Source organism: Balaenoptera borealis (assembly GCF_965194805.1).
Source record: "Balaenoptera borealis genome assembly, chromosome: X".
NCBI classification, from domain to species: Eukaryota; Metazoa; Chordata; class Mammalia; order Artiodactyla; family Balaenopteridae; genus Balaenoptera; species Balaenoptera borealis.
Window position 1 is genome coordinate 12898952 of NC_138881.1, and position 24239 is coordinate 12923190.

General features: G+C 42.5%; 1 protein-coding gene across 6 annotated transcripts in view; it reads right to left on the reverse strand.

Annotated features, from left to right (window-relative positions):
• Positions 1-2073: 2073 nt before the first annotated feature.
• The window catches only part of CLTRN (collectrin, amino acid transport regulator), a 44308-nt gene continuing 22142 nt past the window's right edge, over positions 2074-24239 (reverse strand). For 4 of the 6 annotated variants that reach the window (XM_082375910.1, XM_082375908.1, XM_082375909.1 and 1 more), the window contains 3 exons: positions 19219-19332; positions 14010-14204; positions 2074-2901 (listed from right to left, as the gene is read on the reverse strand). In XM_082375910.1, the coding sequence (XP_082232036.1) occupies positions 2745-2901; positions 14010-14204; positions 19219-19332 (466 nt within the window). In that variant the 3' untranslated portion in view covers positions 2074-2744. Of the gene's footprint in view, positions 2902-3771; positions 3925-12985; positions 13088-14009; positions 14205-19218; positions 19333-24239 lie in introns of all 6 variants that reach the window. The other 2 variants (XR_014239273.1, XM_082375907.1) reach the window with 2 other exon arrangements.

Below are 24239 nucleotides of genomic sequence, written 5' to 3' on the forward strand. Positions count from 1 at the left end.
AGGAAAGAAAGAATGAAGACAGAAAGGGAAGGAAATAGGAAGACAAGGCAGTATGCTAAGTGACTTGAACACTGCCTCTAAGAATATTACATTTAGTGTGAAGGTATATAAACAAATAGTCAAAATAAAATATTGTGATTGTTATAACTGAAAAGATGTATAGATATGGTGAGGTTACAAAGCAGTAGTTAATTCTATCTGGTTAGAGGTGGGAAGAAAATGAAGTGAGTTATGAAAACCTTTATGGAGACAAGGTTGTATTACAAGACTTACGTGGGCCCCAGGGCACTCTTGCCTTTGTGGTCTCCTTTTTCGACAAAAGCACATTTAAGTGTAATATAATTCTAGTACAACAAGATGAGTATCATTATCTGGGCAGTCTAGGAGCACATAGCCTGGAGGCCCACCAAAGACAACTAGGAGGATGAGAGGTTTAAGTGAGAGAAACTCTAGGACAAGCTGGAAGAGTGGCTGGAAGATGGGGCAGAGTGTTCCAGGCAGAGGCAACAGCTTGTTCAAAGGCCTGGAAGTGAGAGATCTATTAGGATTGGATGAAAGAGAGAGAGACAGAGAAACAGAAGGGGGGAAGTGTGAGAGATGAAGTTAGAGAAGAAGGTGGGGGTCAAACCACAGCAGGCCCCGTGTTAAGGAGTCTGGCTTTATCCTAAAGAGAATAAGAAACCATTTTTAAAAGCTTTTATGTGAGGAACCAACAGAATCAGGTTTGCATTTTGGATATTCACTCAATCTACATTGCAGCCAAATGACTGGCGAAGGTGTCGTGGATATCCTGGGGGTCCACCCAGGCCCCCTCTTTAGGGCCCACATACCCATTCCCAGCTTCTGGAAATAATGGCTTTTGAAGGTTCGTGGCTGAGTCCTTCAGTGGGAATTGCCCTCAGCCACAGGGAACTGCCCTTTCCAAGGGTAGATCCTTTCCCAGAGAGCACCCATGACCGTAACCGGCTAATGGAGAGATACAAAGGCCCAGCCACATTATCTCAATCAGGGACAACCTCAGCTCCTAAGATCCCTGAAGGATTGGCTGAGGCCTTTGTTGTAACCATGTTTCTGGTTACTTCTCCCTCTGCTTAATCCTACTCTGTTAGTTTCCTATGGCTGCATAATGCTTTAGCACAAACTTAGTGGCCTAAAAAACACACATTTATCATCTCACAACGTCCATGGGTCAGGAGTCTGGGCACAGCTCAACTGGATCCTCTGCTCAGGCTGCAATCAAAGTGTTGGCCAGACTACATTCTCATCTAGAGATCTGACTGGGGAAAAATCCACTTCCGAACTCACTTCAGTTGTTGACAGAATTCATTTCCTTGTGGTTGTAGGACTGAGGATCCTAGCTTCTTGCTGGCTATTGGCTGGAGGCTGTCTTTGGTGCTGAGAGGCCACCAGCAATTCCTAGAACCTGCTCACAGTTTCATTTGCGCTTTCCCAACATGGCCACTTACTTAATCAAGCCAGCAAGGAGAGTCTCTGGAACAAGTTTGCTAGCAAGACAGACTCGGATATCATATAAATTAACTGCAGGAGTGACATCTCACCAGCTTTGCTGTATTCTATTCATTAGAAGCAAGTCATAGGTCCCCTTAACACTCACGGAGAGAGGGTTACATGAAGGCGTGAACATCAGGAGATGACAGACACCTTAGTGTCTGTCTACCACACGTGCCTTCCTCACTTCTTACAGGTATATCTCCTGAGAGCACTCCCCAATAAACCTTCTGCATTCCACTACCCCTCTCAGAGTTTGTATCCACTGGAGGCAGGGAAGTGAGTTAGAGACTACCGCTGGAACACCAACTATGGGTGATAGCAGTGGGAGATTGAGCTGCATATTTTCCTTCTATTAATACATGTATAATAATTATTATTAGAATTTAGAATGATACATGGCCTATCTGAAAGTAAGATCAAGTCTAAAAACTACAGTCTTCAAGCAGGGATACACACAACAAAAATAATTCATTTCTAGGACTGGAGAGCAGATTAAACATAACATAAAAATTAGGCTTACTATGTTCCACAGTGTGAAAATAAATTGCAGACTACAATCAGTCACTTAAAAAGAGATGATTAGCACTTTATTAAGTTAGCATAGATTGTACTTCTACAAACTGCAGAAATAATCAATGAATAGAGATGCCCTATTAGAGAATGATAGTCAGAAAATATATATAAGCAACTGTTGGTATGATAACAGGATCAAATTCCACCTTGTATATCAACACGCCCATTTTTATCCAACCCATTTACAGTAATTACTTGTTATTCTTGCTTATCTTGTCATATACAGAGTGATATAAATGATATTCAAAAAGGATCCATTTTCAGTGATTTGGACTCCATATTATAGGCATTCTCCACTGGAAAAATATTTTTTCTTAGGTCTTTAAAGTGTGATATATATATACTGGCCTGACCTTATTGCTGGAAATGCTTAAATACTAATGCATTTTAAAATCAGTAACTACAAATGCCACATGACTACACTTACACACTGTGCTGTCAGAGAAATATTTTAGAATATTTTGGATAGTCAACAGCTTATTATTCCAACGGTCTTCATGGGTATAATTCATTGCCTTTCAATTTCATGCACATTCAAAATTTCTTACAAAAGAAGAATGGTGAAACAAAATATATAATCTTCCCTCAATGAATTGTGATGTTCAGCAGTTGCACAGAAACAAGTGTTGAGTTTCAGGGGGAAACAAAACAGCAGCCCTTCAGAGGGGGGTGAGCCGCTCATCCTCTGTCACAAAGGCATCATTAACGTGCCCTCCCTTCATGTCCAGGGGATCGCAGGGGATGCCATTTTCAATTGTGATTGTGTTTTCCCATTTATCTTCAGTGTCTTCCATTTCAGATGGTCCTTTGTTCTCCCTAAATGCACATAAAAAGAATGATTGGGATCTAGGAAGAGAAAGGATGGTCTTCTGTACAAACATGGAGATCAGGAAAGGTAAGAGGAACCTTAGAATGATGGGGAAAATGGATGACATTGTGTATTTTCAAATAAATTTCAAAGATCATAAAGAGTTGATGAGGTGAAAAGATGCTATCAAGATCAGAAGTCTGCCTGGATTATATATATATATGTGTACATGAATGAATATATATATTTATATGATGAATATGTTTATATACACACACATATACATATGTACATTCACACACACAAACTGCATGAAGGAATGTGAGGAAAATATATGGTAAATTGGCAAGTTAAAAAATTTAGCTCTAGGAGAACAACTTCACAAAAATTGAATTTAAAAAAGTAATAAATTCCTCTCACAAGATTTGACAAATTAATGGTCTGCAAATGTTAGGTAAAAATTAGGTTGAAATGAGATACCAAGAAGCAAACTCACATTACTTTGTAGAAAGGATGTAACCATTGTAAACTGCAGGTATCATTCCTTGGCTCTACTCATTACAAAATAGTTGTATTCATTTGTTAAGTCAGGTTTTTGGAACTCAGAACACATTTTACTAATTACAACTCATAGCTATAATCCCAGGTCATTCCAAAAAATTCTATTTAACAGGTAAATTTTTAAGTTATTCATTCTCAGACCCTTTAAAGACGCTGCTACCCCAATCCAAGTGGTAACCAGATCCTTAATCTTTCCCTGGAGTGTGGAAAAATGTAGCTTTGAATTCAAACATTCTTCCTGTCTTTTGTGAAAGGCCAAGACACTGAGCCAATTGTGCTTGATATTACAGAGGTAGGAGGAGAAGAGATGTGGGTACCTCTAGGCAATTAGAGGGCAGAAGAGTTTCCCTCAGGATTATCACAAGTTAGATGTTGAAGCACCATGGAGGCATGATGTTAGGCATGAGGCTCCCAGACTTGTCAAAGATTCTCTTGTCCCAGAAATCTGTAGAAACTCCAAAGAGGCAGACCTGAGTGGATCACATGGCTGGGATGGTGGACATTGCTGTGGTGACCAGGATGGACTTCCATCGCTATGAAAGTCCCTTAGAAACTTAGTGAATTTCTAGTGGGTGAGGAGGTGGTGAAGATGCCCCAAAGATGATCAAGGTAGAGTTTCCTATTAGTCCTACATGAGAGCTCATTTCAAAGTGCTTTAAAGAATATGGTGGAGGAAGGCAGAGAAAAGAAAGAGCTCTTGTTTACAAAAGAATGACAACCAATATAGAAGGTGCAACAGAAACAGAAAATCACCATATAATAATAATTGATTCTGATGAGGCTCCTCAATGGATACTAAACCACTGAGTGGGAGATGATTAAGGAATAGGATACTCACAGGGTCTCAATGTAACACTCCTACCAGCAATGTACTAATTATAAAGAGACATTTGTTTTTTGTAAAGGGAGAAATTTGGTGAATATCACCAACAATGAGACAAACTGACAAGTGCCTCTAGATGTGATGCACCGAGAAGATATTCTAAAAATAAAATTCTGTGTTCTGTGTTCCTGCCCTACCCCATCACCAAATTCTTTTGACCTGAATCTCTCAGGAGGAACTAATCAGACAACTCCAAATTAAAAGATATTTTGTAAAACAGCTGACAGCATAGAGCAGGCACTCAACTAATGTGCTTAGAGTTGGATGGACAGACATATGAGTAGCTGGCTAGCTAGTTAGACAGATAAATGGATGGATCAATGAATGTAGATCAATGACTGGTTGGCTGGATGATGAATTAATAGATGGATGGATGAATGGGTGGATGGATGATTGGATGGTAGCTGGGTGATGGAACAAACAACTGGATGGAAGAATGGATGGACTAATGCTGTAGGCAAAGTTACTCAGACAGCAGCCCAAGGTAGATTTTGAATGGGATCTATCAGAAGAAAGAGAAGGAAAGAGGGAAGGAAGGGAAGAAGGGAGGAAGGGAGGAAGGAAGGGAGGAAGGAAGGAAGGGAATGTACACATGTGATATTTCTTGTATTTATTGAATAGTTATTTTTTCAAATGGATGGAGGAAAGTACTCATTTTCATACCTTAGGAATTAGGAGTGAGTACAGATTTTGCCAGGGTTCACTGATGGTTTATTAGATAATTTCAAATAGGTGGAGTTTATAAAGAAAAGTAAAGTAGCATTTCAATACTGTAGCTCCCACTGTCATCACTTGAAAGTATTTTGTCATTGTGCATGCCACTGTCAAATGTCAAAATGTACCACTACAGGCCCAATGCTGGGAGTGGAAGTCGGGGGGTTGTAGTCCCAGAGACCTAGGTAAGGACAGGCTGCTGTGTTTTCCCTTCCTCAGGGTGAAGATACTGCACTGTCCATTCCAAGCATCAGCGGTCAACAATCAGTGCCAGTTGGAGTAGGCATACAATTTCTGTGATGAGAAGGTCCTCCAGCCAGGTGAAATCACCTATCAGAGGACTAGAATTCTTTGGCCCCTCCTCCTGTAGACAGGGGTATCTCATCACTTTCCACGTCGTCCAGAAAGCAAAGACAACTGACATTCTATAACCATCGAACACATCACTTCCATTCATAGTATCCAACATTCATTCAATAACTATGCTTTGAGTGCCTACTATGTGTGGAAGAGACACAGTTCTTGTCCTAAAGTGAAAAGAAAGGGCTCAATAAAAGAGAAAAACTCCGAATTTCACTCATCCTCCCCTCCTTTTCATGGATTATAAAAGAGAGGAGTGATGTTTCAGTAAGAATGACACCCTAGCGACAAATGTATATTTATAAATTATCATCAAAAATGCCTAGCTCATGCAATTTGTCCCCAAGTCACTCCTCATTGGGCTTGGAGTGAATAATAATTCTCCATAACAATAAATAGGTTTTCAACAGTCAAGTTTTACCCTGAAATTTGTGTATTTAAGTATGAAACTCATATGACAAATATCCTTGTGGATGGAGCATTCTGAAGTAGGTGGCAACGCAACAGCAGTCTTAGAAGTAATGGTTGCCAGTGTTCATTTGCCGGTTTCCTCAGTTAAAAGAAATGTTTTTACAGAGTTAGAAGAAAAATTGCAGAGAGCTGGACACTTGCAGATCATGGCAAGAAATCCTGCCTCCCCCCCCACGCCCGCCAACCACAAAGGAAAAATAATCCACCAGGCATCACAAGGAATGGGGAAGAACGAAAAAGGAAGATGCAGATGGATGAGGACAAGTTTCTCTTCTTTAGAAGAAGGATTTCTTAATCAAAAAGATTCTGAGCAAAATCGCTGTGGAAATTTATCAAAACGAGAGCCGTGTCCATGACAAATTAGGTACATATTATTCTTTTGTGACCTTAGATCTAGTTGTTCACAGTCTTGGCATTGCCAGGCTTCACAAACTGCAGTGTCAGTAACTTGCTGGCTGGCGGACATGATAAGAAGCTCAAAGGTTATCTAACAGTAATACAGCCCTTTGTCACATTTCATAGTGTGTCCTGTAATAAACTGAGTCACTGCCTGCACATTGCTCTAAGTATAATAAAACTTAACTATCTTTCTGGATCATTCTGATTCGATGTTCTGCTAAAAACATGAATTCTTTTTCCTGAAAAATAAAAATGAGTGTTAATGACTTCCGCTGTTCCTGCATGTCAGGTGGTTCAGGAAGAGGATTAAAAAAAAAAAAAAAAAACCGTGACTAAAACACCTGAAACTAGCTCTTAGAAGCCTTAGTGTGGCTATTTCTCATAAATCCAGAGAGAAGATGGGCAAAAGAGGGGACCGAAAAAGTACAGGCATACCTCGGAGATATAGCAGGTTTGGTTCAACTGCAATAAAGCGAGCCACACTATACTGTAGTCTACTAAATGTGCAATAGCATTATGTCTAAAAAAATCACAGTACATACCTTAATTTAAAAATATTTTGGAGATAAAAAAATGCTAACCATCATCTGAGCCTTCAGCGAATTGTAACCTTTCTGTTAGTGGAGGGTCTTGCCTTGACGTCGATGGCTGCTGACTGATCAGGGTGGTGGCTGAAGGCTGGGTGGGTGTGGCAATTACTTAAAATTAGACAAAAGTGACGTTTGCTGCATCGACTGACTCCCTTTCATGAATGATTTCTCTGTATGTAACATGCAATGCTGTTTGATAGCATTTTACCCACAGGAGAACTTCTTTCAAAATTGGAGTCAATCCTCTCAAACCCTGTCGCTGCTTTATCAACTAAGTTTATGTCATATTCCAATCCCTGGTTGTCATTTCGACCATCTTCACAGCATCTTCACTAGGAGTAGATTCCATCTTAAGAAACCACTTTTTTGTCTCATCCATAAGAAGCAACTCCTCGTTTGTTAAGGTTTTGTCATGGGATTGCAACGATTCAGTCACATCTTCAGGCTCCACTTCTAGTTCTAGTTCTCTTGCTTTTTCCACCACATCTGCAGCTGCTTCCTCCACTTAAGCCTTGAACCCCTCAAAGTCATCCGTGATGATTGGAATCAACTTCTTCCAAACTCCTGTGAATGTTGACATTTGGACCCCTTCCTAGGAATCATGAATGTTCTTAATGGCATCTAGAATGGTGAATCCTTTCCAGAAGGTTTTTGACTGATTCTGCCCAGATCCACCACAGGAATCACTATCTATGGTAGCTGTAGCTTTATGAAGTGTATTTCTTAAATAATACGACTTGAAAGTCTAAATTAGTCCTTGATCCATAGGCTGAGGAATGGATGTTGTGTTAGCCGGCATGAAAACAACATTAATCTCGTTATACATCTCCATCAGAGCTCTTGACTGACTAGGTGCATTGTCAATGGGCAGTCATATTTTAAAAGGAATCTTTTTCTGAGCAGTAGGTCTCAACAGTGGGCTTAAAATATCCAGTGAACCATGTTGTAAACAGATGTGCTGTCAGCCAGGCTTTGTTATTCCATTTATAGAGCGCATGTAGAGTAGATTTAGCGTAATTCCTAAGGGCCCTGGGATTTTCACAGTGGTAAAAGAGCACTGGCTTCAACTTTGAGTCACCAGCTGCATTAGCCCCTAACAAGAGAGTCAGCCTGTGCTTTGAAGCTTTGAAGCCAGGCATTGACTTCTCCTCTCTAGCTATGGAAGTCCTAGTGGGTCTCTTCTTCCAATAGAAGGCTGTTTCATCTACATTGAAAATCTGTTGTTTAGTGTAGCTACTATCATGAATTATCTCAGCTAGATCCGCTGGATAACTTGCTGCACCTTCTACATCAGCACTTGCTGCGTCACCTGGCACTTTGATGTTATGGAGACGGCTTCTTTCTGCAAACCTCATGAACCAACCTCTGCTGGCTTCAGACTTTTCTTCTGCAGCTTCCTCACCTCTCTCAGCCTTCATAACATTGAATAGAATCAGGGCTTCGCTTGGATTAGGCTTTGGTTTAAGGGGATGTTGTGGCTGGTTTGATATTCTATCCAGACCACTGACACTTTCTCCACATCAGCAATAAAGCTGTTTCACTTTCTTATCATTTGTGTGCTCACTGAATTAGCACTTTTTATTTCCTTCAAGAACTTTTCCCTTGCATTCACAACTTGGCTAACTGTTTGGTGTAAGAGGCCTAGCTTTCAGCCTGTCTCAGCTTTCAACATGCCTTCCTCACTAAGCTTAATCATTTCTAGCTTTTGATTTAAAGTGAGAGACATGTGACTCTTCCTTTCACTTGAACACTTAGAAGCCACAGTAGGGCTATTAACTGGCCTGATTTCAATACTGTTGTGTCTCAGGGAATAGGGAGGCCTGAGGAGAGGGAGAGAGACGGGGAACATCCTGTTGGTGGAGCAGTCAGAACACTCAATATTCATCATTAAGTTTGCCATCTTATATGCGCGTGGTCTGTGGACCCCCCCAATTCCAATAGTTACATCAAAGATCACTGATCACAGATCACCATAACAAATATAATAATAATGAAAATGTTTGAAATATTGCAAGAATTACCAAAATGTGACGCAGAGACACAAAGTGAGCAAATGCTGTTGGAAAAGTGGTGCTGACAGACTTGCTTAACGCAGGGTTGCCACACAACTCCAATTTGTAAAAAACACAGTATCTGCGAAGCACAATAAAGTGAAGCACAATAAAGTGAGGTCTGCCTGTATCGGGTGGCCCACGTAGCTAGGGGGTGTTGAGGATCGGGGTTTGCTCAAGATAAAGTAGTGGCGGCTAAAAGCAGAAACAGTATTTTTGTCTCCCTTCAAACAAGATAGGGCTGAAAAGCCAAGACCCAAGAACAGCCAGACAAACAACAAAGGACAGACAAATATGATTTCAAAACAGGACAGAGTTAATTATTGGGGAAGTGGGACTGTCGTCATAATCAGTATGGATGAGTCCTGGGGAAATGGCAGCACTGCTGGAACGATTTTAGTGGGCGTTGCAGCACAGTGAGACTGGTGATGTGATAGCAAAAACAGTAAGAATTAGTATCTATTACACGGCAGACTAAGTGCTTTGTATACATCATCTCACCTAATTCCTACTGCAATACTATGTAGATTTTACTATTATCCCTGTTTTTCAAATGCAGGAGCTGAGACTCAAATATGTAGAGCAACTTGTCTTTCAGAATGGGATGAGACTGGTGAAAGGAGTAGACCTAGAACTCTATTTCATCTCCCCAGGCTTCGCTCAAAACACATATTTGATTCCTTTTGAGTGTGTACATTTAAGAACAGCAAAGTAAAACCATTATTAGCTCTAACATTTCTGATTTCATTTACATTTCTATTTTCAAGACAATTTATTCACTTAATTGAGACTCTATAAGAATGTGAAGTTTCAGTATATGAAAATATTGGCTGAGCCCCAGCCCCTTGTGTGAAAAAATTCATAGAAATGCAAATGCACTTCCCTTTACTATTGACCTTATGGGAAGAGAAATATAACCAGAAATAAGCCAAGTGAATTTACTAGTGACTCTGCTCAACTGCGAGCATTAGCTAGGGTTCAATGTCCTGAGTCCTTGACCTGGCTTTGTTACAACTACAAGATTATCATCTCCTTATAGGCAAGGACCACCCATGTTATCTATGTACGTCTCTTCCATGATACATTCTAGAGCTCCTATCACATAATGGATGGTCAATAAAGGAATAAGATATTTTTACCTCTCTGGGCCTTGGCTTCTGGAGAGATGGATACAGATCATTGTTTAAGATCCCTTCCTAAGACAATAACATTATAACAGTCTATTTATATGCAGGAGTCATGAATCAATTCTACTATATACATACAAGTCTGAAATTGTGCTGTGTCTGTGACTCTTCTTTTATAGCACAAAGTGCCAGGTTACATAGAATTAGCACTTTGTAACTGCTTTTTGATGACGATGCTTCTTTACATTGATATAGCACTCCCCAGTGTATGAAGCACTTGTGTGTATTCTCCAATTTTGTCTTCCCATCATCATAACTATTTAAGAAAATATTATCCTCATTTTCCATATATGACTGGATCAAGGTCATTCAGCTAAAAAATGCCAGGGCATGAGACTGGAACCCAAAACCAGGAGAATGGATCCAGTGCTCTTTCAACTAAAACACACATCACATCATCGACTTCATCACCATTAGCATTATCACATCACCCCCACCATTACAGTGATCACTATCACCATCACCATCATCACCATTACCATAAAGCCGACCAGAGAGCTAAAATAGCCACTTCCAGGCTGGGGCTAGACACAGATCTAGTACAGACATCACTGTCAAGTATATGCAGTTCATCTTGGTTGTCTTCCCACATACCCAACTCCCTAATCGTTCCCCAAAAGAAAAAAAAAAATGACTTTTCCAACTTTTTTCCTTCAACAAATCTCTCAATTCCGCAAACTGCAGTTCTTAACTAGATGGTAATAGAGAAGCAACCTCCTCGAATTATTTCACGAAGAGCCGGCAGTTGTAATGGCGTGTTGAAACTGGCTGGTACAGGCTTGCTAGAGGTGACTCAAACATGCAGAAATTTCAGACTGGATAGGAAGTCAGCAAATGCTACAAATCAAGGTATTTTTTTTTTTTTTTTAGAGAGCTGATTCGTCAGTCCACCACTATTAAACAGCAGGCCTAATCAGATCACTTGCCTTTTAAAATAGGTGTTTGTTAAGTAATAAAATCTCAAGCAATAAGCCATTGAACTGGAAAATTTTCTGCAGTATGGTGGCAATATCTGGATGGAAAAGAGATCTTTTTCCAGCATCCCTTAATCACAGAAATGGGTTAAGCTCATCTTGGATAATAATGATTACTGCTTATTTAGTACATACTATAACCTAGGTGCTTTATACACATTTCTCACCCAATCCTCATGGAAGTCCTGTGAGACATTATCTCCCTATAACAGATGGAGAAACAGACCCACAGAAATTACATGACACAACCAAGGTCACTCAGCTAAAGGGTATAACTAGTATTTGAGTTCACCTAGTTTGGGCCCCCAGTGACTGCATACTTTCCACCCAGTGGTTCTGAACAGTCAATGGAAAGCTGTTATTGACACAGCTAACAGAATAGTTAAAGCTTTACTTGAGAAATTTCTTCAGTAGTAGGTATAAAGATGCACATGTCTTAGATGACACTGGCACTCTTCTCTGCAGAAGCAGAATGGTGATTCAGATGACCCTGTGGTCCCTCCTGGTCTTCTAGGTTTAAGATTTTGTATCACACAAACTATGTTCATTATTATCTAATGTATGAATTGGATTCTTGAACAAATCTTTGTCTTCCTCAACACTAAAGGCTTTCAGGGGCAACTCCTAGTTTTTCCACAATTAGAAAAGGCTTTCATCACAATGATCAGGGCTCTCCCCACTTCGAACTGCACCCTCTCCCCACCTTTGAAGCAATACTTTGCCCAAGAAAAACCCACCAAATTTTTTCCGTAACAAATGGAAAACCCAACAAATCAATTTCTCTTCAGAAGGCTGTCATAACTGTCCTGACTCTATTTGCTAATTATTGATGCTCTCCAGGTTGACACAGGAGATTTGTCCATCTGTTTCCTGGTTTGAACATGAACTAAATTTGTGAAGGCAAGGTTGTGACAACAGCCTCCCTTCTCCCGGGTAACAGATTATGATGCTACACACTCAGTTATTATATTACTGCAGAATCTGCTCAGAAGGAAGAGATAGCTGATCCCAGCACTAACGAGCTAAAAGACCAGCAACTGGCAGGATAATAAAATAACAGTAACAGCTAACAGCAGTAGCGCCAGGCACTACTTCAAGAGCTCTATTAACTCTTTTGATCCCAGCAAATTAATTCTTTCTAATATACCTCACTGTCACTCGAGCAAAGTTATCTATGCACAGACAGTAAAGAAAAATTTAACCAACTTGACTCTAGCACCACAAATTATATCCTCCTGAGCTTGGTTTCCCTGACTCATTGCCTGTATTTCCTGATATCCATACAGTTAATGGATTACATACAAGAGCAGAGTCTAGGCAATAAATACTTTGAATCCAAGCAGTCTACCTCCAGAGCCCATTCTTCTACCTCCTTCACCATATTGTACTAGTGAGGAAATTGGGAACCAAGGAGATGGCGTGAATTCACAAAGGTTACAGTTGTTGGAAACCATAGAATCCTAGCATTTCAGGATTAATATAAAACTTAAAACTATTAAACATAGGTATTCAAATACTGCAAGAGAATATTTCTTAATATTCTGAAAAACAAAACAAAACAGATTAATAATTTGTACCAAGACTCTCAGCATTATGTGCCATGCCAAGAGCAAGAAAAGCAAGCAAGTTCAACTTGATCTTAATCTTTGAGCTTAATTTGGGCACTACACATAAATCACATTTATTCCATAGCATTTCACTTACCATTTGTGAAAAAAATTATAAAGCCCCAAATTTAAAATGATTACCTTCTGCTAATAACCAGGGTGAACCATATGCAAAGCAGAAAGTCTCAGGAGAAACATTTAGTCAATCACACACTTGGCCAAACACAACCTGCATGTCCCGTGTGGGCACCAACCCTTTTGAAAACCAATGTGTACGCCTGTGATTCCCACTTACCAGAATTCCTCTTCCTTGGTATCAGAAGGGAAGGTTTAGAAGCATCAGAGCGTCTACTGAAGAGCTGAGGACTCTCTCCACTTCCCCTCTGGATCAGAGGTGCTTGCAAACAAAATTATTTTCTCCTTTCATTGTGCTAAGAAATCTTGTCTCCTCTCTACCTAAATAACTCTCCCACTGGTCTGAAATTCTCTAATACCAATAATTTAGACAGCAAAGTTTGCATGTGCCCCAGAATCCAGCTAAATGAACTCCAGGAGTGGGAATCTAAATGTAAGTACTTAAATTGGAAGCTCTGAAACTAAGTGAATTAGAATAGCCTTGATATTCATTAAAACATATTTTCTTCAATTGTACATCAATTAAACTTCAATTAAAAGAATGCACCTCCTTCAGAGAATCGACTTTAGTGGGTCTGTGGTAGGGCAAAGGAACCTATATTTTAAACAAGTTTTCCAGGCAATTCTGATGCAGGAAGTTGATTCAAAGGCCACTGTGAAGAACACGGGTCTATATAAAATCATAGGCACTGGAGGGAAGAGCATCCATCAAAGGGAGGGAATATAAAACATCGCACAAGTGTGTAGTACAAGATGGCGGCTGCAGGCACCGGAAGAGGCAGGCCAAGGTGAGAAGGCATGAAAAGGACTATGGAACTACTAGTCTTTGGAGGTGGATGACTAGCAAAGATTAACTCTGCCTACCCAAAAAGTCTGCTTAGCTCTGTATATCCAGCTTACAAAATCATAACCCAGATATTAAAACCAACTCTAGATATAAAACATTCACATGGTGTAGAATAGAAAGAAAGATAGTAATGGAAGGACTCATAGTTAACTAAGGGACACGGACTCCAAAAAGTCTCCAAAAACAAGAGCATAAGTGATATTTTGAAAAATCACCAATTTTTTCAGTTTCAGATATAACGCATTTTCTTCAGCTAGGGGAAAATCCACTCCTTGTTTTTCCAAGTCATGAGTAAATAAGAAAATGCTCTTTAAATCACTCCCTTTAAATATCTTACCTTCTACGTTGCCGGATTCCTGACAAAATCAATAGCATGGTTGCCACTATGACGATGCAAAATACCACACCAAATATAATAATCCAGATGGGCACAGATGGGTCAGTAGGTGGTGCAAGAGTGGAAGGAATTCTTAAAAATTCCAGAGTCTGGTCATTCAAAAAGAAGGCATTGTTGATCCGGTTCCTATTCATTCTAAAATACAATGATGATTAAAAACAAATGAAACAAGACAGAAGAAACATTAGAAACAGAAGGTATAACCCTATCTCCCCATGATTATAACTATCTCTGTAAACAGAGCATCCCCCTAGCAGGAGACTTCAGGTTGAACAGACAGTTTGATGAGGACAATCATGCTGTGGTTTTCTGGCTATAAGTGGCAGTGCTGGTTGCCAGAAAGATGCTTCTCTATGTACTACTGCCCTCCATTGTTGATAATGTCCTAGAAGTAACTGGAAGTCTTGAGCTTTGAGCTCTGCCCACCATGTTTTATTTCCTGAGAGGCAGTATCTAGATTAAAATGACAGAACTCTATTTAAGGTGCCTTACATAAATACCAAAAGCCTGAAAAGATAAAATAATATGCAAAAAGTGGGTGATAAATATGAGAAGAAAAAACAAAACCAGCAGCAGAAAAGAGAACACGAAGCTGGGAGCAGCTGCAAATCCATCAGTTTGATCTTTTTTTTCATTCAATTCAACAAACATTTGCTGGAAACTTACTAAGTACCAGATCCTGTGCTAGGTGCTGGAGATACAAAATGAAATAAAAATACCCCAAGGAGCTTACAGTCTAGAAGAATGGCCCATCAGTCCCTCCACAATCACAGTGCAATCACAGTGCAAGAGGTAAATATGGGCACAGTGGGAGCACAGCAGAGGGGTAAGTACATCGTAGTAAAATGTCAGAGCTGCTTTCCTAAGAAGGCAACTTTTTTTTTTTTTAAAGATTTATTTATTTGATTGATTGATTGATTGCTATGTTGGGTCTTCGTTTCTGCGCTAGGGCTTTCTCTAGTTGAGGCAAGCGGGGGCCACTCTTCATCGCGGTGCGCGGGCCTCTCACCACTGTGGCCTCTCCTGCCGCAGAGCACAGGCTCCAGACACGCAGGCTCAGCAGCTGTGGCTCACGGGCCCAGTTGCTCCGCGGCATGTGGGATCTTCCCAGACCAGGGCTCGAACCCGTGTCCCCTGCACCAGCAGGCAGATTCCCAACCACTGCGCCACCAGGGAAGCCCAGAAGGCAACTTTTGAGCTGTGCTTTGAGGGACAAGTAGGAGTTCTTTAGACCAAAGTGTGCAGTGAGCATAGGAATTGGAGACATGGTATGTAGTATGATGTGTTGCGTCAGCTGCAAGTAGTTCCATATGACTAAAGTAAATGGTGCTTTAGGAGTCCAAAAGCCTAGAAAAATATGAAGGTAAATGCATTACTTTCCCCAGGGAAAATCTGTATTTTTTGGTGGTAGTGGCACTTAGGGAGGGGTTGGTGGCAGTTAGGGAGGGGTTGGTAGCAAAAACTTATTTGACTGAAACTAAATTTCTAACTGGAATTTGCAAATTAGATGAGGAGATTTCTTGGAGATATTGTGTGGCCTTTACTGAATTCACACTAGACAAGCTGACTTCAACAACCTCTAGAGCAGCACTGAAACCAGAATATAATGTGAACCTTATGTGTGATGTCAAATTTTCTAGGAGCTGCGTTTTAAAAAAAAAGTAAATAGTAACAGGGAAAATTAATTTTAATAACATATTTTGGGACTTCCCCAGTGGTCCAGTGGTTACGACTCTGAGCTCCCAATGCAGGGGACCCAGGTTCAATCCCTGGTCAGGGAACTAGATCCCACATGCCGCAATTAAGAGTTCGCATGCCGCAACTAAAGATCCCACGTGCTGCCACTAAAGCTCCCCTGTGCCACAACTAAGACCCAGCAGAGCCAAATAAATAAATATTTTAAAAATATATATATATATTTTGCCCACTATATCCAAGAAAATATAATTTCAACATGTAATCAATTTTAAGTTGGTTCACATTTTATTTTGTGCTAAGTTGTTGAAATTTGGTGTGTACTTTACACTTAGAGCATATCTAATCTTGGACTAACTACATTTCAAGTGCTTGAGAGCCACATGTGGCTGGTGACTACTGATCCTGAACCTGAGAGTAAAAGCTGGAGAATCTCTGCAGACCAGCACCAGGGTATCAGGAAAGACCTCCTTTAGCAAATGAAAATCTATGGGGAGGCATGATTATTCATAAATGTGAAGGAGAATCCCAGCCAGGAAATCTGCAACAGGGGATAATTTCAATGCAATTTTTATCAAACTATGGAATGTTTTCTTTTTTCGTAACCTAATTTTGCTAACACGATAACACAAACCTTCCCACAAAATAATGAACCCCACTACCAAGGTATAACAGAGTAAAGTGAAAAGTTGCTCTGCATTCTCATTCTGTCTACCTGGTTGGTTAGCACTCAGGCTGATAAGAAATTCTAGTTTAGTACAAACTATATCTCCATCTACCACTGAAATCCCCAAGAGGCGTCAATCACCATGGATATCTTCTAGCCAAGATTGGCCTTGAATAAGGCCAGTCCCTCAAAACAGATCAAAAGCAGACATCTTAGAACTGGTCTGTCATCCCCTCGCCTAATTCCACAGGTGTGGATACTCTAGCAGACCGGGGTGGGGGTGGGGGGAAATCACTGCATGTGCTGGCAACATGCCTGCATTCAAGTTGTCACTCTTTATTTTTCTAGGTGACCTGAGCAAATCAATTAATCTCCCTGAGCCTCAATTTCCTCATTTATAAAGCAGGGATAATAATAATAGCTCACAAATGATTGGTGTTGATACTAAATGCCACAGATGCATCAGAACATGCCTTGTGAACCAGAAAATATTATGCAAGCATTGGGTGGAACTAGCATTATTTTGCCCAACCACATAGGTTCTTCAGCCTTGACATTCCTACCACCTGCCTTCTAGGTACCATCTCCTTTCTTTTCACTCTATCCTTCCCTCTTGGTATTGTTTCCTTTATTTTCATACAATCCTGATGAGCCCTATCCATTCCCGGACATAAATTCCCATTCTATTGGCTATCCTCACCCCCTCAATAGCCCTTTCTACTAGGGCCTTTGAAACAGACATTTTGTTGTGAACATATTCATCTAGATCTTCGACCTTCACCCTAAACACTCACTCCTCCTCCTCACATTAACTGAAGCCTGGTTTAACCACAGTGCCTTCATTTTCCTTGTAGCCCTCCCTCGTCACAGGGCTTGAATAAAATCCCTTTTCTCATGAAATACAATATTCCTAATTCTTACTCCCTAAGTAGTGGCTCTTAGCAGTATTCTTACTGGCAAAAGTGCAGAAACAATTTAGCTCAGACCTTCTTGTTAGGGCTTCCCTGGTGGCGCAGTGGTTAAGAATCCGCCTGCCAATGCAGGGGACACGGGTTCGAGCCCTGGTCTGGGAAGATCCCACATGCCGCGGAGCAACTAAGCCTGTGTGCCACAACTACTGAGCCTGCGCTCTAGAGCCCGTGAGCCATAACTACTGAGCCCACGTGCCACAACTACTGAAGTCCGCGCACCTAGAGCCCGTGCTCCGCAACAAGACAAGCCACCGCAATGAGAAGCCGGCGCACCGCAACGAAGAGTAACCCCCGCTCGCCGCAACTAGAGAAAGCCTGCACACAGCAACGAAGACCCAATGCAGCCAAAATAAATAAATTTATTTATTAAAAAAACAAAACAAAACAAAGAAAACCTTGTTAACTCATTTCCCATGGGTATAGAGCCTCAATGCCTTTGCTTCAGCAAGGGAAACAGATGATTATTCACACAAAAACATTTGGCATTTGATTATACACTCATTATCTTAAACATTAATATTTTACAAAGAGCAGATGAGTTCTTTCACTAGATATTTCTCTTTGGCAACGAGAAAAATATGCATTTCAGTAACTTGTAAATAAATCCTTTGTAAGAAGAGTGAACTTTGTTTCATTCCTCTTCAGGAAATAGTTTATTTTGTGAACTCATTCTTCCAATATACCTTTGCCCAACACCAATCATGTGTGGGATTTGAAGTTTTGACACACATAAAGTGCACATTAATTGAAATAAAAACAAACTGCTTCCTCTGCTTCTGTGCAGAAAAGAATACATTTCATTTCTGAAAGTTTGTTACAATCCCAAGGAGAGGAGGAGGGGAACTGTCAGGAAAAAATGGGTAAAACTTCAAATGGGTGAAAAATATGACTGAGTGTCCTGCAAGTCTACCTTTCTGGACAATTTCCCCCTTTTATTGTTTTTGAGTTATTTTGCATATCTGTAAGTTGGAGAGAACTGATACAATGTAAATGATTCTTGTCCACAGAAAATCAAGGTGAATTGTGTCTGGTGGAGCACTGCCAATGGATAGACTGGTGTATCTTTTAATAAATAAACATCACCATTCTTCAATTCCTGCATTTGCATGCTGCCTTGAAGTCTCCTTTAAACTGGTTTTAACGTCTTACTAGTTCCCTCATTAACTAATAAGATAATAAAATCTTTGATAGCATTTATTTTTAATTTGTATGAAAGTCATGATTTTACCTTTTTTTCAAAAAATTATCTTTTAAAGGTAAAGACTTTCACTTTGCTATACAGTAGAAATTAACACAACATTGTAAAGCAACTATACTTCCATAAAACAAAAAACAAAAAACACCTAAGCATTCGGGCTCGAGAAGGCATATAATGAACCATCACACAATAGTGCCGTACAAGGTGTTCTTGCCAAAAGAAGACAGTACTAAACCTTCTTAGCTAATGTTTAAACCAGGGCTTCTCAGCCACAGCACAATGGATATTTGGGGTTGAATAGTTCTTTGTTGTGAAGTGCTATAGTGAGCACAGGAGGATGTAAACTAGCGTCCCTAACTTCTGCCTACTCCGTCACCAGCACTGTACAACAACAATGTCTCCAGACATTGCCTAATGTCTCCTTGGAGGCAAAACTGCGCCTGGATGAGAACCACTGATCTATACTAATCTCTATTCCAAAGTAACGAAATGAAACCTTTGACATCTTAATAAATAAATCACTGTGAACCAGAGAGAGAAGTCTTCAAAATCTATGAAAACAGCTGAATTAATCAATAACTTGATTTACCAGTGGAAGGCATATTTAGCGGTGATTACCTTATGGCTGACTGTACCTCAACAGCAGGAAGGGTGTGATTCCTTGAAGGATCGGTAACCACAAACCAGAATGACACCCGCTGGGTTACATTGCAAAGTAGGACGTGGGAAATTCTGCAGATGATGAGAAGAAAAAAAGTACATTATGAGCGAATAATACCAAATTGCATTAGATATTCCACTCTGGTGTTATTACCATCTTAAGAGGTGAAGAAATGTCTTAGTAAGAAGAAAATAATATAGGAAATTTCCTTTATTTCAAAATCATAGACTTGGGGATCATTCCTAAAATAAGGAATCTACCAAAAATGAAACAAAAAAGGGAATGGCTCAGTAGAGGGCATTAGGTATCTCATTCTTCATCACCTGTTAGCTGACAGCATCCCTGTTTGCTCAACTCTTGGCCTCTCTCTCTGACACAAAACCCTTTTGTGTTTCCTCATCAGGATCTTTTAATGTCCTCTTCATTCAGCCTTCCACCTCTCAGAACCAGACAAATCTGCTGATCGAGGACTTGCTTCCTCTGTTGACCACTGTTTCCACCCCTCTCCTACTCCAGTAACTGGGGTCGGCCCAACAACAGACCTCCAGACTGAAGTGCTGTAACATTTACCAGCAGGTTTTGAACACTGTTTTTGCGGGTACCTGCTTCCAACTATAAATTGGAAATGTGCCTCACTCTACTCTGTATACCTGGATCACCAGTAGAAATGACAAGAAATGGCATTAGTGTTCAGATTAGAGACAATCTATATATGAATGTATGAAATGTATGAACGTAGAAAATAAGAGGAGAGTCCACAACAAACCAGCGTTGTCGGAGCTAAAACATAAATCCTGAATGGCTTTCACCATGTCCTTATAAGCAAAATTGCAAAAAGTGACATGAGCAACCATTCTAGAAGAAACACACAGCCTCTGTAGAAATACAAGTAAATTCGCTCTTTTTCCTTAAAGGAGCATTCAAGTGCATTATGTTCATTTTTACAATAATGAAAGAGAGTGCCCTTCAGTCAACTTTCTGTAATTTTCAGGACCTGGTACAAATTATATTTTCTCCCTTTAAATGTCAAGGGCAAAAAGTGGAGGGCTCCCCCTCCACCCAGAGCCAAGCGCCTGGGCCAGCAGCGGGAGCTGAAGGATCCCCTGTGCTCAGAACACAGGGGCGCCCCGCGAGGCCCCGAGTCCGCGGGGCGCTGGCCTGGCCCGCGCAGGACCTCGTGCCCAGAGGTTCCGACGCGCCACGAGCCGTCCCACGCCCCGATGCCAACGGTCGCCTCAGCGCCGGAAGCTTCGCGTCTACAGACTTCGGGGCCGCCCAGAAGCCAAAGCCCGTCGAAGGTCCGACCCCGCCGACCCGCGAGCATGGGCAGCTACCTGAGCAGGTACCTGGGCACGGCCAAGGCCACGCAGCCAGCCCGCGCCTGGAAGCGCCGGTCCCCATGGTCCCCATGGTCCCCATGGACCAGGCCCGCCCGCGGCCCCTGCCTCCCGCTGGGCCGGGACCGGTGCCAAGTCCTGTCCTGCCGCCGCCGCCGCCGCCGCCGGGAGCGCGGGCCCTAGATCCGCAGCGTCCCGCTCCCCGCCGCCCTGTGCGGCTGGCGCCACTACCGGGTCCGCGGGTCCTCGGTGCCCCAGGCCTGGAGGCGCCTTCCCGGCGGGCCGCCCCTCCACACCTTCACGGGGCTGGGCTTTAACCGCCATGGCAACAGTTTCATGATGCGGTCCCAGTGGAACGCCTGCCACTGCCGCCACACGCAGAGCCCGGTGAACATCTGTACCGGCCTCCCCGAGAGCCTAGGCAGCTTCTACACGTGTCCGCCCAGCCAGGAGTCCCCGGACCCCTGTGCCGAGGAGACCGTGCCGAAGGCCTTCAGCCGATGCGGGAATGGAAAAAGGTGGCTCGATGGGCCTCTCAGCTTTGAGACCCCCGACCCCAAGAGAAGAAGGCAGAGCCCCGAGCCCAGGCCATCGGCCTTCCGGCCCGTGTGGAGGCGTGGAGTGGTCTCTGCCTTTGTGCCCAGGCCGGGGCCTCTGAGAAGAAGCTTCTGCTCCCGGCACAACAGCCTCCGAGAAGAGGACACTGAGCCCCGGCCTGACCAGCAGGCCTGCCTGAGCCTTCCCTGTCTGCCGCCCACCCTGCTGTGAGGCCCCCCACCCACCCACCCACCCACCCAGGGCCCAGTCACAGAGCCTCGCTGGAGAGATGGGGGCGGATCAGCACTCCCGGGCCTGGGCCTCCTGCAGCCTGACGTCCCCCTTGAGTCCTGAGAGCCAAGGCCACCTCCTCCTGACACTCAAACCCACAGCTCTTTTTACCCAGCTGACCTCTGCCCTACCCCTGCCTGAGTCACTGGCACGGACCGCCAGGCCAGCTCCCTCCACTCCAGCCAGGGTCTCTGCCAAGCCCCAGAGCCACCTCTCCTACCTGCAGAGCCCGCCCTGAGGAAGCACTGCTGACGTCCAAGCCTTCACTCCCTCCTGCCCACCCACCCTTCCTGCCTTTGCCCCTGAGAACACCCTTCTCAGGAAGGCGTGCTTCTCCCCTATTGCCCACTTTATACGGTTTAAAGGTTGTTCTTATTTTAAATAATACTAAAATAGCTTCATTATCCTAGAGATTGTCATGGTCTTTCTTTCAAAGATTCAAACATTAGGATTTCATCCACATGCTGGTTTCTCCACCCTGGCTCTGTTGGGGCCAGACAAGTCTTTGTTTGTGGGGTGCAGACCTCTGCATTGTAGGGTTTTAGCAAAATCCCTGGTCTCTATCCTCTAGGTGCCAGTAGATAATCCATATTGTAAACATAAAACGTGTCTCCAGGCACTGCCAGATGTTGGGGGGGGGGGGAGGGGGCGGGGCGGGCGGTGCACACTGACACTGATGGAGAGCCACTGAGGGACAGCGACCTCTACTGGCAGAAACAGTCAACGCTGGTCTCCCAAAATGTGCCTTTTTCAAAGACACAGAGATGAACAAAATGAAGTGGTGTGTGCTTGGCAAAAACATATCCCCCATTTTGCAGAATGCTGTGGGGTGCGAACGACTCATGTTTTGGGCCTTATTAACAATCAGACAATGCGGTTTTTTAAAATGAGCTACTCATTTATCATCTTCAGGTTGGCAAAAATTGAAAAGTTAAAAAATATCAAATGCTGGAAATGATGCAGAGAATTGGAATCCCAGGCAGTGCTGTGGGTGTCCATGGGTCCAGCCCTTCTGAAGCGGCATTTGGAAGTGTTTCCTAGAACACAGTGCGGCCACCAGAAACACTCTTACACACACACACACACACACACACACACACACACACACACACACTGGTGAGGATGTTCTTCGCAGCCCCCTTTGTCAGAGCAGAGAATTGGAAGAACCTAAATGTCCACCAACAGGGGAAGGGATAAAGTAAATATGGTATTGCTATCAAGGGACTACTATTCCACAGATTAAAGGAAAGAAAGAGCCCAGGGTTTCTGCACTGTTCGGTCTGGGCCAGATAATTCTATGATGTGCATGCCCTGTGCGCTGCAGGATGTTTAGAAGCAAACCTGGCCTCTGCGGACTCGATATCATCAGGACCTCCTCCAGTAATAACAATCAAACATGTCTCCAGCCATTGCCAAACACTCCCTGAAGGACAAAAATCACCCCCAGCTGGCAACTACGGAACTAGAGTTACACATTTTTTTAAAAAAGGTAAATCTCAAAAATACACTGTCAAATGAAAAAGATGGGAAGTGGCATATTATGGGTAGCACAAGCCATTTATATAAATCAAAAAAAAAATACAAACTAATATTGCTGGCATAATAGAGGGGGCCGGAAACCAAGTAAATGGTCATTTGGACACTTTGCCTGTATTGTTCTTTCCATCTAAAGCCTCTTCAAATACTGTTCAAACATGAATTTCAAGATTTCCCCTTCAGAGAGTCAGAGAATGAGCTGTAAACATACCAAAGTCCCTTCTCCCTCCCATGGAGCACGCTTTCTAAGGGGGCGGAGACAGAAGGTAAACATTTAAATAAACGTACACACTGACAGGTGGGGAGATGTGCTATGAAGAAACCAAGGCAGGAGGAGGGATGCACACAGCTGCATCGACACGCTGTGGCCCAAGCGCTTTCTCTGTGCCCATCACCATGGAACCCACTATCCCTTACTACGAATTCAAGTCCTTCATTCCGTGTTTCCACTGGGTGGCAACTCATGCTTTAACACAGCACCTCAGCAAATAAAAGGAAAATACGTTATCTACTCAGAAATAAAGATGTCCAAAACATTAAAATTGTTGGCTGAAAATATTAAACTCAACATTTTCAATGGAGACAGTTACTGTTACATACAAAACATCCTGGGCTGAAACTCTATAAATCAAGCTTTTATTTTGAAGTTTACTACCTGCCACTTGCTAGACATGAGACAAGGCACTGCACTCTGCATGAGTTACTAGAAAGGGCTTGAGACCTTCGTGTGTCAGCGAGGGTACGGTTAACTGCTTAGGGTCTTCCTCAATAGAAGAGTAGTAAGTATCCCGCCTACATGATGGTTTGGCCAGGAAAAGTAAGTCAAAGATTTTAAGCACACAAAACAGTAAGCTTCTGCTCTACAAATATCAACTACAGAAACAGAACTACAGAGATGTGTTTACATTTTGTTCCGATCTCGGCAGTTGAACTGGTAACGAGTAAACCCACTTCCTAAAGTAGCGAGCTTGAGGGGAAAGGGCCAGGGGAAAGCACACCCCTGCTTCTGGAGCCAGCTGCAAGGCAGAGGCTGCATAGGACGATGGGGACACCCTCGTGGGCTGGGGCTTCCTCCTTGTCTGGATGATCCTTTGGGAAATTAACGGATGTCCTGGCTACCGCAAGAGTAAGACACTGAGGTCCAACAAGAGGTAAAATGCAGGCGGTGGGGAGCTCCTTCTCCTGTGGCCATTCCCGCCACCTTCACCGTGGGAGTATCCGCCCAGGGGACTCAGGTGCAACAAGAGGGAGAAACGGTGGGTGGGACACCGTCTGCT